This window comes from Rattus norvegicus, chromosome 15, assembly GCF_021556685.1.
Source record: "Rattus norvegicus strain SHRSP/BbbUtx chromosome 15, alternate assembly SHRSP_T2T, whole genome shotgun sequence".
Taxonomy (NCBI): Eukaryota; Metazoa; Chordata; class Mammalia; order Rodentia; family Muridae; genus Rattus; species Rattus norvegicus.
In genome coordinates, this window is record NC_141548.1 from 34,895,573 (window position 1) to 34,913,824 (window position 18,252).

At 42.2% G+C, this 18,252-nt stretch overlaps 1 protein-coding gene across 1 annotated transcript; it reads left to right on the forward strand.

The window, feature by feature from the left end:
* Nucleotides 1–827: 827 nt before the first annotated feature.
* LOC148000966 (uncharacterized) lies at nt 828–11,325 on the forward strand. Its single transcript, XM_087587207.1, has 7 exons — nt 828–957; nt 1,637–1,724; nt 2,213–2,518; nt 2,811–3,028; nt 3,599–3,686; nt 10,308–10,610; nt 10,898–11,325. The coding sequence occupies exons 1-7, from the start codon at nt 952–954 to the stop codon at nt 11,188–11,190; spliced, it is 1,302 nt and encodes a 433-aa protein (XP_087443333.1). The 5' UTR covers nt 828–951; the 3' UTR covers nt 11,191–11,325.
* Nucleotides 11,326–18,252: the final 6,927 nt, after the last annotated feature.

The window sequence follows — 18,252 nt, forward strand, 5'->3', positions numbered from 1 at the left end:
ACATGAAGGAGGTAGGACACAGAGTCTGAGGACTGCTGTGCTAGACCAGGTAACTGTGACCTTCTGGAGATCAGAGAAGCCTCCAGGACCCAGGCCTCCTGGCTTGAAGACTCATGAGAAGAGATGAAGAAGAGCAGGTTTATGGCCTGGGCCCGAAGTTCCATGTCTAGTGTGGCCTCCATCACAAAGCCCCATGTCCCAGCACTCCTGTTTGTCCAAAGGCCATGCCTTCCTGCTTCCCCCATCTCCTTTCTGCTTCCCTTTTTCTTTTCCTGCTCCTTGGGGAAAATATTTCCAGGATCTACATTCCCAATGATTATGGCTTAGGGACACTTTTAAGAGATGATCTTCATTTACAAATAACGACATAGAATCAAATTCGGTTCCCTTCAGTTTCTGGTTAAGTTTACATGAAATGAAAGTATTTAGCAAATGGGTTAATGTCTGAGCCACACCTTTAATCTCAGGTATCAGAGGGAGAGCCAGAGGTAGGGAGATCAGTGTATTGTGCTCCAGACTTTGGTCTCAGTTTTAGTGAGTTGAACAATTCCCAGGACTATGTGTATAAACTCTGCCTCATAAAAGGAACTTAAATTAATTGCCTTTGGTGTTCCTCAGTCTCTATAATTGTTTTCAATGAAGACTGTGGAGCCTTGCTAAGTAGCCTACAAGATCCTGATCATCACCCTGGTTCATTCCTCAGCATGTAAAGTGGGATTAAAGGTCCCAGGTTAAGGTTGCTGACACACCCTTCACATACAGGTTGGGTGGGACAGATTCAATCAAACAGAAGACCTTTATAAAGACCACATTTGCACAGGATTGTCAGACTATCAGTAGTCCAGGGAAGTAAGCCAACTTCCAACTCCAACTTCAGGCTCTATTCAACACCAGAACAGAGCAGACCCTAGCTTCCTCACTGTCACCAGCCAGGGAAGTCCAGGAAAGAATATGCAGGTGAGATGGGGGGATTCCACTCCAATTGTCTGTAGAATAGTTGGGATACTTGGGTCTCCTCATATAGAGAAATATAGGTAACTACCTTGTATTTGTCTGTAATTTGCAGCGTTACAAGAACCAGAAGTATTTTTCCTTGGTTTCTTGATTTTAGTTTATTGAGTCAGTATCTTGATTATCCAAGGCTACTCACAACCAACTAGCCAAGAGTGATGCTGAATTTCTGAGATTCTCCACACCCCTCAGAAGTGAATGGCAAAGGACAACTTCCAGACACCCAAGTGTTGTCATATGAAATGAAAAGGATCATTTCACAGACTTTGTCTGAACCTTGTGATGTTTGAAGCATGGCTGCAGTTTATTAGGTTTTAAAGACATTTATTTCAATGCAGATTGTGGGGAGAAAGTGAGCAGGAGAAAGTGGCTGAGGTCTTCTCAAAGAGAGGTGCTTCTGTTCCTTAGCTTCCACTTAATTAAGGGCAACTGTCCAGGTCACCCTTTACTTCAGAGCCAGGTTCCCATTAGGTGAGAATGGACAGCAGCTGTGGATGAGGAAGTAACGGTCAATTGCTTAGCTAACACCACAGGAGGCTGGTTCCTGACTCTGTTCACAGCTAGGAGACCCGATTCCTGCAGCTTGAAACCTATTTTAATATTTAATGTATTCATATCTTCACAGAGCGAAGGAAACCAAGTCCAAAGTGTGAGAACCACTGATGAAACCAGTAGGAGAAGGAGGTCGAGGCAGCAAGGCCGAAGGCCCTCAGGTATGTAGAGTCCAACCTGTGCTAACCCGAAACTCTGCTACTATACTTCTTTATTCTGTGACAGTGAGTAAACGCAAGAGCCCAGATGTGGACATCTGTGGAAAGGTTAGACTGGTACTCAGGGTTATCTGATGTCTGCCCTTCACCCAGAGGAGCCAAAGGGTCTGAGTGTCTCCCTGTAGTGCAGTTGCTCATAAGTCTATGCAGGTATAACGTTCCCTGGGAGAGCTAATGCTGTGGATATGGTTGAATTCTGAGATGGCTTCCCTATATCTGTACACAACTATGCTTTCCCAGTGAGTGTACTTCATCCATGTAAGAGCTGGGTAGGTGCTGTAACAGGGCTGGCAAAGACAGTGTTCATTCGACTTGATAAATGGGTGATGTCATTTTGGGCCATTCAATGTGTGCCAAAAGAGTCCAAGAAAAAAGGTGACATGTACATGTGTGTGACCTTTGATATACTCATCTCTTCTCTCTGTCCCTAGCAGGTTCCTGTGAGAGGGCGTGGATTGAGCATGAGATCTGGATCTTCCTGCAGGAGTGGGAAGTGGTTGAGTATGAAATGGGGCATGAAGTCAAGATCCAAAAGAAGGTCAAGGCCCTTTGTGGGCGCCTGTATAAACGGGGTCTGAGGAAGACCTGGAATAGCTGCCTTCAACTAATGCTCTCCATGAGAGACCTACACAGAACTCTTTGTAATGAGCATCCAGGGACTGAGGCCTTGTTTTCTCCTTATGCATGGGACCTGTACAGGATCTTGGGACACAGACCCCAGGAAAACCAAGTCCCAGGTGAGTCTGCTGTGCAGAGAGGACTCTTCAGGTCCCAGAGAGTAGCATCCCATGGACATAGATTCGAGCTCACAATTGAGGGACGTCCTTTTCCCGAAGTCCGTTACTTCTCTTAGCAGCCTGCTCTGTGTGTCTATCTGTCTCTGTCACCTCCAGCCAATGGAATTTGGACTTACTCATGGGTGACTCTGAGCAAAAGGCCTGGCGATTACTTACAGTGAGTCAGGGAGACTGAAGGTGTTGTTTTGATGCTCACACACACTCTCTCTCTCTCTGTTTCTTCTCCTCCCAGGTGCTCTGTATGATTGGTCTGGTAACCCCCTGCTTTCTGTGTACTCTCAACCTCCAATATCGATGCCACCTCCAATACCACAACCTTGGGACTCTGGCATACCTGCATCTTCTGGAGACCTTCATGGGAACTCATCATCGATGCTGTCCAGTCAGGATCCTCTGGCTCTCAGACAGGAAGCTTTGGAAGTCAGCTGTTCAGTGACTGTTCTTGCAGAGGTACAAGAACCAGATTTATTTTGTTTTTAGGTTTCTTGGTTTTAGTTTATTGAATCAGCCTCTTACTTATCCAGTGCATTCCCACTACCAACTATGTAGCCAAGAATGATGCTGAACTTCTGGGATCCCGATACTTCTTGAGAGTGAACGGCATCAGGGCCACCTTGCAGACACCCATGTCCTGTGATATAGAATGGAAAAGTATAGTTTCAAAAAGGTTCCTGATGCCTTATGTTTAAAGCACAGGGAGAGTTTATTAGGAGATTTTGAAAGGGATTTCCCCCTGCAGATAATGGGGAGAGAGTGAGCTTGAGAGAGTGGCTGAGGTCCTCTGAAAGGAGACGTGCTTCTGTTCCTTAGCTTCCACTTGACCACATGCCCAGTTCACCCTAGACTGTCCTTGGTTTAAATTCACACTCAAGTTGCAATTAGGTGAGAATGGACCAGCAGCTGTGTTTGAAGAAAGAAGAGTCCTTTGCTTAGCTGGTTCCTGAGTCCATTCACAGCTGGGAGACAGGGATTCCTGTAGCATGAAAACTGTTAAGATTTGATTTATTCATTTCTGCACAGAGAGAAGCAAACAAAGTCCAAAGTGTGAGTGACACTGAAGAAACAAATAGGACATGGAGCCTGACACATGATGGCCAAAACTCTTTAGGTATTTAAAATCAAATCTTTGCTTAATCATAAATTCTTTTTTTAAAATTTTCATTAGATCTATTTCTTAACTTACATTTCAAATGTTGTTCCCCTTCCCAGTTTCCTGTCCTTAAGCCACCATCCCCCCCCCCCCCCCGCCATATGGGTATTCCCCCATACATCCACCTTACTGCCCCCCCATATTCCCCTGCAAGGGGTTCCAACCTTGGTGGGACCAAGGGCTTCCCCTTCCACTGGTGCCCCAACAAGGCTATTTTCTGCTACATATGCAATTGGACCCCTGGGTCAGCCCATGTATATTCTTTCGTTAGTATTTCAGTATATTCCTGGAAGCTCTGGGATTACAAGCTCCTTCAAGTCTTTCAATACTTCCTCTAATACCCCTAAGAGGGCCCTGTTCTCAGTTCAGTGGTTTACTGCTAGCATTGACCATTGTACTGGACATACTCTGGAGGTGTCTCTCAAGAGAGATCTATATCCGGTCCCTTTCAGCATGCATTTTTTAGCTTCATCAATCTTATCTACTTTTTGTGGCTGTATATGGGCCACATGTGGGGCAGGCTCTGAATGGCCGTCCCTTCAGTTGCTGCTCTAAACGTTGCTTCCATATCCCCTCATATGAATATTTTTTTCCCTTTTAAGAAGGAGTGGAAGCATCCGCATTTTGGTCTCTGTGGTCTGTGGATTGCATCTTGGGTAATTCGAGCTTTTTGGCTAATATCCACTTATCAATGAGTGCATACCAAGTGTGTTTTTCTGTGATTGAGTTACCTCACTCAGGATGACATTTTCTAGTTCATTCCATTTGCCTATGAATTTCATGAAGTCATTGTTTTGATAGCTGAGTAGTACTCCATTGTGTAGATGTACCATATTTTTTGAATCCATTCCTCTGTTGAAGGGCATCTGGGTTCTTTCTAGCTTCTGGCTATTATGAATACAGTGGAGTATGTGTCCTTGTTATATGTTGGAGCATCTTTTGGGTATATGCCTAAGAGAGGTATAGCTGGGTCCTCAGGTAGTGGAATGTCCAGTTTTCTGAGGAACCTCCAGACTGATTTCCAGAGTGGTTGTACCAGTTTGCAATTCCACCAACAATGGAGGAGTGTTCCTCTTTCTCCATATCCTCACCAGCATCTGCTGTTACCTGAGTTTTTTTATCTTAGCCATTCTGACTGGTGTGAGGTGGAATCTCAGGATTGTTTTGGTTTGCATTTCCCTGATGACTAAGAGTGTTGAACATTTCTTTAGGTGCTTTTTGGCCATTCGATATTCCTCAGCTGACAATGTTTTATTTAGGCTCTGTACCCCATTTTTTAATAGGGCTATTTGTCTCCCTGTGGTCTAACTTCTTGAGTTCTTTGTATATTTTTGGATATTCGCCCTCTATCAGATGTAGGATTGGTAAAGATTTTTTCCCAATCTGTTGGTTGCCGTTTTGTCCTAATGACAGTGTCTTTTGCCTTACAGAAGCTTTGCAGTTTTATGAGGTCCCATTTGTCTACTGTTGATCTTAAGAGCATAAGCCATTGGTGTTTTGTTCAGGAAATTTTCCCCAGTGCCCATGTGTTTGAGATGCTTCCCCACTTTTTCTTCTATTAGTTTGAGTGTATCTGGTTTGATGTGGAGGTCCTTGATCCACTTGGACTTAAGCTTTGTACAGGGTGATAAGAACAGATCTCTTTGCATTCTTCTACATGCTGACCTCCGGTTGAACCAGCACCTGTGTTGAAAATGCTATCTTTCTTCCATTGGATAGTTTTAGCTCCTTTTTCAAAGATCAAGTGACTATAGGTGTGTGGATTTATTTCTTTGTCTTCAATTCTGTTCCACTGATTTATCTGCCTGTCTCTGTACCAATACCATACAGTTTTTATGACCACTGCTCTGTAATATTGCTTGAAGGCAGGGATGGTGATTCTCCCAGATGTTCTTTTATTGTTGAGAATAGTTTTCACTAACCTGGGTGTTTTGTTATTCCAAATGAATTTGCAAATTGCTTTTTCTATCTCTATAAAGAATTGAGTAGGAATTTTGATGGGGATTGCATAGAATCTGTAGATTGATTTTGGCAAAATGTCCATCATTACTATATTAGTCCTGCCAATCCACGAGCATGGAAGATCTTTCCATCTTCTGAGATCTTCCTCAATTTCTTTCTTCAGAGACTTGAAGTTCTTGTTATACAGATCTTTCATTTGCTTGGCTAAAGTCACACCAAGATATTTTATATCATTTAGGACTATTGTGAAGGGTGTCATTTCCCTAATTTTTTTCTCAGCCTGTTTATCCTTTGAGTAGAGGAAGGCTACTGATTTGTTTGAGTTAATTTTATACCCAGCCACTTTGCTGAAGTTGTTTATCAGGTTAATTAGTTCTCTGGTGGAACTTTTGGGGACACTTAAATATACTACATATCATCTGCAAATAGTGATGTTTTGATTTCTTCCCTTCCAATTTGTATCCCTTTGACCTCCTTTTGCTGTCTGATTGCTGGCTAGGACTTTGAGTACTATATTGAATAAGTAGGGAGAGAGTGGGCAGCCTTGTCTAGTCCCTGATTTTAGTGGGATTGCTTCAAGGTTCTCTCCATTTAGTTTGATGTTAGCTACTGGTTTTCTGTACATTGCTTTTACTATGTTTAGATATGGGCCTTGAATTCCTGATCTTTCCAGGACTTTTATCATGAAGGGGTGTTGAATTTTGTCAAATGCTTTCTCAGCATCTAATGAAATGATCATGTGGTTCTTATCTTTAAGTTTGTTTATATAGTGTATTACATTGATGGATTTCCATATATTAAACCATCCCTGCATCCCTGGGATGAAGCCTACTTGATCATCATGGATGATCATTTTGATGTGTTCTTGGATTTGGTTTGCAAGAATTTTATTGAGTATTTTTGCGACAATATTCATAAGGGATATTGGTCTGAAGTTCTCTCTCTTTGTTGGGTCTTTGTGTGGTTTAGGTGTAAGAGTAATTGTGGCTTCATAGAAGGAATTTGGTAGTGCTCCATCTGTTTCTATTTTGTGGAATAGTTTGGACAGCATTGGTATGAGGTCTTCCATGAAGGTCTGATAGAATTCTGCACTAAACACATGTGGTCCTGGGCTTTTCATTTTGGTTGGGAGACTTTTACTGATTGTTTCTATTTCTTTAGGAGTTATGGAGTTGTTTAGATGGTTTATCTCTTCCTGATTTAACTTTGGTACCTGGTATCTGTCTAGAAAATTGTCCATTTCCTCCAGATTTCCCAGTTTTGTTGAATATAGGCTTTTGTAGTAGAATCTGATTTTTTTAAAATTTCTTCAGGTTCTGTTGTTATGTCTCCCTTTCATTTCTGATTTTGTTAATTTGGATGCTCTCTCTGTGTCCTCTGCTTAGTCTGGCTAAGGGTTTATCACTCTTGTTGATTCTCTCAAAGAACCAGCTCCTGGTTTTGTTGATTCTTTGTATAGTCCCTTTCGTTTCTACTTGGTCTACTCAATGACAACTTGGTCAAGGAAGAAATAAAGAAAGAAATTAAAGACTTCTTAGAATTTAATGAAAATGAAGATACAACATTCCCAAACTTATGGGACACAATGAAAGTGGTACTAAGAGGAAAACTCATAGCTCTGAGTGCCTGTAGAAAGAAACAGGAGAGAGCATATGTCAGCAGCTTGACAGCACACCTAAAAGCTGTAGAACATGTATATGTATGCTTCATCATTATTGTTGTTATGAAGACATATCTTAGTGTGTGGTGATCTGATAGGATGCATGGGATTATTTCTATCTTCCTGTGTCTGTTGAGACCTGTTTTGTGACTGAGTATATGGTCAATTTTGGAGAAGGTTCCATGATGTGCTGAGAAGAAGGTATATCTTTTTGATTTAGAATGGAATGTTCTATAAATATCTGTTAAATCCATTTGGTTCATAACTTCTGTTAGTTTCTCTTTGTCTCTGTTTAATTTCTGTTTCCATGACCTGTCCGTTGATGAGAGTGGGGTGTTGAAATCTCGTACTATTATCTTGTGAGGTGCAATGTGTGCTTTAGTAAGGTTTCTTTTATGAATGTAGGTGCCCTTGCATTTGGAGCATAGATATTTAGGATTGAGAGTTAATCTTGGTGGATTTTTCCTTTGAATATGAAGTGTCCTTCCTTATCTTTTTTAATGACTTTTGGTTGAAAGTCAATTTTGTTTGATATTAGAATGGCAATTCCAGCTTGTTTCTCAGGTCATTTGCTTGGAAAGTTGTTTTCCAACCATTTACTCGGAGGAAGAGACTGTCTTTGTCTCTGAGGTGTGTTTCCTGCATGCAGCAAAATGCTGGGTCCTCTGGGGACTTGAGTCTGTTGATGTTGAGAGATATTAAGAAATAGTGATTGTCACTTCCTCTTATTTTCATTGTTAAAGGTGGAATTATGTTTGTTTGTCTCTCTTTTGGTTTCATTGCAAGGAAATTATATTCTTGCTTTCTGTACCGGTGTAGTTTCTCTCCGTATGTTGGAGTTTTCCATCTATTGTCATTTGTAGGGCTGGATTTGTAGAAAGATATTATGTAAATTTTGTTTTGTCATGAAATATCTTGGTTTCTCCATCTATGTTAATTGAGAGTTTTGCTGGATACAGTAACTTGGGCTGGCATTTGTGTTCTCTTAGGGTCTGTATGACATCTGTCCAGGATCTTCTGGCTCTCATAGTCTCTGGTGAGAAGTCTGGTGTAATTCTTATAGGTCTGCCTTTATATGTCAGTTGACCTTTTTCCCTCACTGCTTTTAATATTCTTTCTTTGTTTTGTGCATTTGGTGTCTTAACTATTATGTGACAGGAGGAATTTCTCTTCTGGTCCAATCTATTTGGAGTTCTTTAGGCTTCTTGTATGTTTGTGGGCATCTCTTTCTTTAGGTTAGGGAAGTTTTCTTCTATGATTTTGTTGAAGATATTTACTGGTCCTTTGAGCTGGGAGTCTTCACTCTCTTCTATACCTATTATCCTTCGGTTTGATCTTCTCATTGTGTCCTGGATTTCCTGGATATTTTGGACTAGCAGCTTTTTGTGTTCTACATTATCTTTGACAGTTGTGTGGATGTTTTTCTATGATATCTTCTGCCCTTGAGATTCTCTCTTCTATCTCTTGTATTCTGTTGGTGATGTTTGTATCTATGGCTCCTTGTCTCTTCCTTAGGTTTTCTATATACAGGGTTGTCTCCTTTTGTGCTTTCTTTACTGTTTCTATTTCCATTTTCAATTCGTTCACCTGTTGGTTGTATTTTCCTGTAATTCTTTCAGGGATTTTTGTGTTGCCTCTCTAAGGGCTTCTACTTGTTTACTTGTGTTTCCTGCATTTCTTTAAGGGAATTCTTTATGTCTTTCTTAAAGTCCTCCATCATTATAAAAAAAATGTGATTTTTCAATCCAACTCTTGCTTTTCTGATGTGTTTGGATATCCAGTATTTTCTTTGGTGGGAGAACTGGGCTCTGATGATGCCAAGTAGTCTCGGTTTCTGTTGCTTAGGTTCCTGCGCTTGCCTCTAGCCATTGGGTTGTCTCTGGTGTTTGCTTGTCTTGCTGTTTCTGAGAGTGACTTGACCCTGCTGTAGGCCTCTGTGTCAGCACTCCTATAGAACTGTTTTCCTGTTTTCTTTCAGCCTTTCCTGAGAACAGGTGCTCTGATTACAGGTGTGATGGCACTGGTGGAGACTGTCTTTCAGCTCTAGGTGTGGGCAGGAAACAAAGGGTCCTGCCCCTGATTGCTCCTAGGTCCTTGAACCCAGGGGGCACAGTTGTCACTAGGTGATTCCCTCTTGGGTCTGGACTGTGGGCAGAGGGTAGTCTCCTCTGACTTCTCAGGAGTATCTATACTTCTGAGGGTCTAGCTCTCTCTCTCCCCCATGGGATTTGGGTGCAGGCAGCTGTTTGGATGGTTCAGTTCAGTCCTGGGCGCAGAACAGAACCATTGGTCCCCCGGCTCTCTGTTCCTATATCCCTGTGTCCAGAGGCACTGTGCAGTTTACCCTTGGACCAGGGATGTGGGCCGAGGTATGCAGAGGTGGCAGTCTGTCCTGCTGCCTCAGGATGTCTGCACTCCTGGGTGTTCAGCTCTCTTTACCATGGGATTTGGGTACAGGGAACTGTGGGACGGTATCAGTTAGTTCACTCTTAATCCTAAACTCTTTTGTTATGTTTCTTGTTCTGTGATAGCAAGTAGATGTAGGAGACCATATTTGGTTATCTGTGGCAAGGTTAGACAGGCACTCAGGGTTATCTGACATCTTCCCTTCTCACAGAAGAGATAAAGGTTCTGAGTGTCTCCCTGTAGTGCAGTTGCTCATGAGTCTAGGCAGGTACAACATTCCCTGGCAACACTAATGCTGTGGATATGGTTGAATTCTGAGATGTCTTCCCTCAATCTGGGAGACACCTATGCTTTCCCAGTGAGTGTACTTCATCCATTTAAGAGTTGGGTACATGCTGTAACAAGTCTAGCAAGACAGCATCCATAAACACTCGATAACTGAATGAAACCATTTCTGGCTAATCAATGTGCAGCCAGACTTTCTGAGACAAGGTGGCATGTACACGTGTGTGACCTTTGACATACTCATCACCTCCCTCTGTCCCTACCAGGTCCTTTTGAGAGCCCGTGGATTGAGCATGAAATCTGGATCTTCCTACAAGAATGGGAAGTGGTTGAATATGAAATGGGGCACCAAGCCAATATCAAAAATAAGGCCAAGTCCCTTTCCAGGCGCCTCAATACATGGGGTGTGTGGAAGAGCTGGAATAGCTGCCTTCAACAGATGTTATCCATGATGGACCTGCACAGAATTCTTTGTACTGAGAGGCCAAGGACTGAACCCTTGTTTTCTCCTTATGCATCGGAACTGTACAGGATCTTGGGTTACAGATCCCAGAGAGACCACATCCCAGGTGAGTCTCCTGTGTAGAGAGGACTCTTCAGGTCCCAGAGAATAGCATCAGCTGGACATAGGGCAGAGCACACAGTTGAGGGAAGTCCTTTTCCCAAAATCCCTTTGCTTCACACAGCACCCTGCTCTGTGTGTCTACCCTTCTCTGTCACCCAAAGTCAATGGAATTTGGACCTATTCACAGGTGACTATGAACCAGAGGCCAGGCAATTCCTTACAGTGAGTCATGGAGAGTGAGGGTGACATTTTCAAGGTCTCTCTTTTTGTTTTTTTTTTTTTTTCTCTCAGGTGCTCTGTATGATTGGTCTGGTAACCCCATGGTGTCCATGTACCCTCAACCTCCAATAGTGATGTCATCTCAAGTTCAACAGCCATGGGCTTCTGCCGCATCTATACCATCTGGACAGCTCCATGGGAAGCCATCACTGATGATATACAGTCAGAATTCACTAGATTGCAGATGGTATGCCTGGAAGGACACCTATCCATTGTCAGTTCCGCCTGTACTTCCTGCCTCTGTTCCTGGAGACACCAACCTTCAGCTGCCGTGTTCTACTTGTGATGGCAGCCCAAGACCTTAGTGAGGACATGTGGAGACTTTTTTTCTTTTCTAAAAAAGCATTCTTTGGATGCTATTCATAGTAAGCACTCTATGGATACTCAATTTCTCTATGTCCTTAGAGGAAAATAGGAATTAAATAAATTTCTATGGCATAACTGTCTCACGTTTTATTTTGTCACTTCAGTGGAGGCCATAAGGATAGGGAGGCAAAGGATGTGGTACTTAATGTTAGAGGTTCCTTTTTATGGGGTTGGCACCTCTAATGTTCCCTCTGTTTATCAGACTCTCAACACTTTGGCTCCTGCTCCTCAAGGGGAACCTCTACTTCCCAGACATCAGCTCAGCGATTCATTCTCTCTTGCTGTAGAACTAGGGTCCATTGTTCTCAGACTCAAATTCTTCAGAATACAGGGAAAACAGATAGGAAATTCAGTTGTCTATGGGTGATGTATATAATACCCATTGAGAGAATATGAAAAATGTCAGTGTTGGATACCCAAAGAATGTGTCTTTGCTACAATTCTAAATTTGTCACTCATTTACAGGAGGAAGAGGGATTGTTATATCATGGTAGGTCTAATCGTGGCCTGGTTTTATATACAAAGTGCATTTGCCATTCCACCTGGAACAGTTACATCACTTTAGATTTAATAAGGAACCAGTTATTGTTTATTTTGAAAATCAATCCTGACCGGAGGTGATATGATTGTCAGTCAAGTTAATATTGTGATTGACTTCAACTCGATTACATCTAGAAATAAGGAATGTCCCAAATTCCTAGGCATCCTTCTGAGGAGTTTAGCTTAATCACTTGAAGTCACACGTTCTACTTCTCATCCAGATCTCTGAGGTGGGAAAATATACCTTTCCCCAATCTTTAGAGATGAAAAACCAGCCTCTTGTCAGGAACACGTTTCTGCTATAAGTCTATATGAAGGCCACAAAAGAAGGAAATTCTCCATTACCTGCACACGTCATACTCACTGAAAAGTGCAACCATTGACTGTGGTTAGAGGAGAGATTGTTCATTTTTGGCAGTGATGCCTTTGGAGTTAATGAAGCTAACACGGTAGTCACCTAAGGCTATGAAAAATACCCGATATGTGCCTTCTGATTTTTAATATTAGGAGCAAAAGTTTTATGAAGTCTCAAGGACAGCAATTTCATGGTTGGGGCTTACAAAAACCTGAGGAATTTCATGAAAAGTTTCCAGATATGGAGGTTAGAAACCACTTTTCTTGAAGATATGATGGAAGTCATTGCTCCTGCTTTGACTTTAATGAGAAGGAAACCAAGGGACAACATAAATGAATGTCTTGAACAGGAATTGAGGTGGTGGGAGTAGGGAAGGCCTCCACAGACTCATATTTGCATGCTTGGCCCACAGAACTGGTACTATTCGAAGCAGTGGTCTTTCTGGACAATATGTGGCTCTGTTGGCGAAAGTGTGTCACCCAGGGACAGAGCAGGCTTTGAGCTCTCCCATGCTTAAACTATGACACATGCTGCACACAGCGCCTTTCTGGTGCCTGGGGATCAAGATGTAGATCTCTCGGCTCCTTCTTCAGTAACGTGTCTCTGTATTGTACCTTGATTTCCACCATGGTGATAGTGGAATAGCTGTAAGCCAACCCCAGTGAAATGTTTTCCTTTATCACATTCACCTTAGCCATAGTATCTGCTAACAGACATAGAAAGCCTTCTTTAGATACAAATTGCTACCAGGGACTAGGTATTTGTTGTGATGGGCCCAGCCTTGATTCTTTTGGAGGCCTTTGAACTTTGGGACATTGTATTAAGAAAGAATTAGCATATTTTAAAAGCTGCTTAATGGACCATAGTAATAAGACCTTGGAAGACTGTGTTCCTGTGAGTGATATGAATTGTAGGGCCTAACCCAAGTGTCTTCTGGGGAATAGAATATGAGCATGTTGCCTAGACATCATTCAAGTAATAGTTTGATGAGGAATGTGTTTGTTTTTGGTCCTGTTGTGAGAATATCCTGAGGCTAAATTGAAGAGGTTTACATTAACTGCATTATCAGAGGAAATCTTACAACAGCAGACTCTAGACTGTGTTGTATGGTTGCCACTATTCATTGAGAGATTGAGGAGGAATGGGACAAGAAGCAGGAGAATGTGGGGAAAGTCCTATGTTTAAGGAGATAAACAGATTAATAAATAGAATAAAAGTTGTAATGACTTCTAACCCAGCTACACTTCCAGTTCATGAAAAGGAATTATTGAGCCGTTTAGGTTTAAGTATGGTAGTTCTGACTTTTATTCCTGTGATGGCTATTCTCAGTTGTCAAAGTGACTGTATCTGGAATGAATGGAACAACATTGCAAATTTGGAGGACACACTTGTGTTCAAGATCTTGAAACTGAAAGACACAAGCTATGATCATGGCCATGAGGCATGATGACCATGAAAATCTTAGGACCATGAAAGATTCACACTTTTCATCCCAGAGCACAAAGGCAAAGAGATCACCGCCTTCAAGGCTGTCAGACTGGGAATGGATAAATTCTAAGAACAACTTGTTTCCAATTGTGTCATTGCATACCGCTTTGATCCAGATTCTACCATCCAATGCAGGACCACATAATTCCCCTGGGAAGAGGAGCCGTCCTTTCTTCTCTACTTACTTGCTCTGAACAGTCCATCTCTTGGATCCGACTTCTTCAGGATTCCATCTTATCCACAAGACCGTCTGAAACACCTAACTTCCTGGGACTGAGCAACAACTAAATTCTTGATAGTCCCTCTGACATATGCTGATTGTTGAGTTAGGTCAACTCCAGGCTCTAAATCATTCCAATAAGTTCTCTTAATACCTACAGCATTTTATCAGTTCTGTGAGTCTAGAGAGTCTTGAGCAAGAAAATCCTATCACTTTGCAGACAGAAGCAAGCTGAGCTCTGAGTCCACAGTCAGCCTGGTCAATTCCAGGATAGGAAAACTTAGACTTGAAGGAAACCATTGCTTTCTACAATGGTAATAATGGACTAAACCTCTTGTCTTGGTTAGGGTTTCCATTGCTGTGAAGAGACACCATGACTAAAAAATCTTACAAAGAACAACAATTAATAGGGGATGACTTACAGTTTCAGAGTTTTGTTCCATTATAATCAAGGAAGGAGCCAAGTCAGCATCTAGGGTGGCATGATGCTGGACTAGCTGAGAGTGCTACATCTGGGTCCAAAGGAAGCCAAGAACAAACTGATTTTAGGCAGCTGAAAGGAGGGCCTCAAATCCTACACTGACCATGACACACTCCCTCCAACAAGGTCACAGCTATTGCACAAGACCATACCTCCTAATAGTATCACTCCTTGAGCCAAGCATATTCAAACCACCACATTCCATCCCTGGCCCCTTGGTTAAACACATGATTCTATGGGGGCCATACCTAGCCATAGCAAAATGCTTAAAATTTAGTCCAACTCCAAAAGTCCCCACAGTCTATAGCACTCTCAAAAATCAATGTTTGATGTTCATCCAACGACTTAACTGTAGTGCTGTATAAAATCAAAATAAAAAAGCAGATCACATTCCTCCAGTGTCACAGGTGATATACCTCTATCTCTATCTCTATCTATCTATCTATCTATCTATCTATCTATCTATCTATCTATCTATCTATCTATCTATCTCTATTCCAAAATGTCACAGTGAGGAAATAGTGAACCAAAGCAAGACCACAATCCAACTCAACTTGGCAAACTCCAATCTCTGCATCTCCATGTCTCTTGTCAAAGCTGTCTTCAGATCTCCAACTCCTTTCACCATTCTTGACTGAAACCCAATTCTTTCTCTGTAATGGTTCCACTCCTTTTTAACATCTTTCCTATGCCTCTGGCCTCTCCAACACCTTGGGTCTCCAAGGCAACTTAAACTTTACAACTTCTTGTTCCAATGTCTGGGATCTACACATGATCTTCTGGACTCCTCCAAAGGGCTTGGGTCACTTTTCCGGCTCTGTCCTCTGTAGCACTCTATGCTCAGGTTGATCCACTCCACTGCTGCTGCTGTTCTTGGTGGGCATCCCTTGATATTGGCCCCTCTAATATGTGGGTCCTTTTGCTGCAACTAGACTTTACCCATAGCTTTTCATAGGCTCTCCCACCCCCGTTTTTTTAATTAGATACTTTTTACTTATATTTCAAATATTATCCCCTTTCCCCATTTCCTGGCCATAAACCCCTATCCCATCCCCCTCCCCTTCTTCTATAAGGGATTTCCCCCTCCCCAACCACCCTCTAACTCTTGCCCTTCCCTCCTCCCCCGACATTCCCCTGCACAGGGCGTGGGGAGTTCAACCTTGGCAGGACCAAGGGCTTCTCCTCCCATTGGTGGTCAACAAGGCCATCCTCTGCTACTTATGCAGCTGGAGCCATGGGTCTGTCCATGTGTAATCTTTGGGTAGTGGTTTAGTCCCTGGAAGCTCCAGTTGGTTGATGTTGCTTTTATGGGGTTGTAAGCCCCTACAGTTCCTTTAAACCTTTCTCTAATTCCTACAACAGGGACCCCATTCTCAGTTCAGTGGTTTGCTGCTAGCATTCGCGTCTGTATTTGTCTCTGGCAGAGCCTCTCAGGAGACATCTATATCAGGCTCTTGTCAGCATGCACTTCTTGGCTTCATAGATAGATGTTATCTTGTTTTGGTGGCTGTGTATATATGGGCTGGATCCCCAGGTGGGGCAGGCTCTGAGTGGCCGTTCCTTCAGTCTCTGCTTCAAACTTTGTCTCCATATCCTCTCCTATGAATATTTTTATTCCCCCACTAAGAAGGACTGCACTTTCCTCATTCTTCTTCTTGAGCTTCATGTGCTCTTTGGATTGTATCTTGGGTAAATCGAGCTTTCAGGCTAATATACACTTATTAGTGAGTGCATACCAGGTTGGTTTTGTTTTGTTTTTTGTTTGTTTGTTTGTTTTTTGTTTTTTTTTGTGATTGGGTTACTTCACTCAGGATGTTATTTTCCAGTTCTATCCATTTGCCTATGAATTTCATAAAGTCATTGTCTTTGATAGCTGAGTAATATTCCATTGTGTAGATGTACCATATTTTCTGTATCCATTCTTCTGTTGAAGGGCATCTGGGTTCTTTCCAGCTTCTGGCTATTACAAATAGGGATGCTATGAACATAGTGGAGCATGTGTTGTATGTTGGAGCATCTTTTGGGTATATGCCCAGAAGAGGTATAGCTGGGCCCTCAGATAGTGCAATGTCCAATTTTCTGAGGAACCTCCAGACTGATTTCCAGAGTGGTTGTACCAGTCTGCAATCCCACCAACAATGGAGGAGTGTTCCTCTTTCTCCACATCCTCGCCAGCATCTGCTGTCACCTGACTTTTTGATCTTAGCCATTCTGACTGGTGTGAGGTGGAATCTCAGGGTTGTTTTGATTTGCATTTCCCTTATGACTAAGGATGTTAAACATTTCTTTAGGAACTTAGCCATATGGAAATATTCCTCAGCTGAGAATTCTTTGTTTAGCTCTGTACCCTATTTTTTTTGATAGGGTTATTTGATTCTCTGCAGTCTAACTTCTTGAGTTCTTTGTATATATTGGATATTAGTCCTCTATCAGACATAGGATTGTTAAAGATCTTTTTCCAATCTGTTGGTTGCAGTTTTATTCTAAGGACATTGTCTGTTGCCTTGCCGAAGCTTTGCAGTTTTCACATGTTTGGTTTCAGGGTCAGTTGGTGTCTAAGACTCTAAATAAAGAGATATAACAAGAAGTAGCCAGGTGATGCTGGCCCACACCTTTAATCCCAGTGCTCAGGAGGCAGAGGCAGGTGGCTCTCTGAGTTCAAGGCCAACCTGGTTTACAGAGTGAGTTCCAGGACAACCATGGCTTCACAGAGAGACCCTGTCTCAAACAAACAAACCAGGGGCTGGAGAGATGGCTCAGTGGTTAAGAGCACTGATTGCCCTTCCAGAGCTCCTGAGTTCAATTCCCAGCAATCATATGGTGGCTCACAATAATCTGTAATGAGATCTGATGCCCTCTTCTGGAGTGTCTGAAGACAGCTTTAGTGTACTTGTACTTAAACTAAAAAAATAGAAAAAGAAAGAAAGAAAGACCAAAACAAACTAAAACACACACACACACACACACACACACACACACACACACACACACAGAGAGAGAGAGAGAGAGAGAGAGAGAGAGAGAACATAGTGCAGATTAAACATTATATGTAAGTATAATAGTTATATACAAATATATGCATCTTTAATGTTTAGAAAATAATTTTCAATTAAATCAAGAGAAAAATAGTGTTGGTGAAATCTGTTCATTAAAAGGCCAGAAAATATCTTTGTGGCTTCTTGCCCATAGAGGTGATTTATATATTTTTTTTATTTATTCACTTCACATCCCAGATCACTGCCCCAGTCCAGCCACAATCCTTCCTTCCCTCTCCCCTTCTCTTCTCCTCTGAGCACATAGGAACCCCTCTGAGTATCCTCCACCATTCATAATAGCCAGAAACTGGAAACAACCTAGATTTCTGTTTTTAATGCACAAGTACAGAGCGATTCCATGCTACTGAATACCATACTTCAAATAGCAACACCATGCAAGACAAGCTTTTTCTTTTCATGGTTCGCCCACTGTGCCAAGAAAAATGCTGTAGATAATGTCTTACTGCAAGATACTTTTATAAACCAGCGACTTTTAAGACAATATTCCTACCTATTAACTCAATAGGTCAGTTAGATGATGGCTAATCAAATACTGTGCTGTGTTTGTGAGCAGATTGTGGACAGAGCTCACTGTGTATGTGTGCTTGTATGTTAGAGAATGTTGCATGTATCGTGCACATGTGTGGGGTATCTTCCTTAATTGCTCTCCACCATTTTAAGGCAGGGTATCTCACTGAACCTAAAGGTAGCCTATTTGGCTAGGCTGGCCAGCCAACTCCAGAGACCTCCTGTCTCTGTCTCCCCTGCTTCAGACTGCAGGCACATGCCACCACATCCCGTTTAAAATAGTCATGGGTGCTGCTCCCCCAGTTTAGTCCTCATGCTATCCTCCCAGTCCCCATCTTCAAACGTGAAAACTAA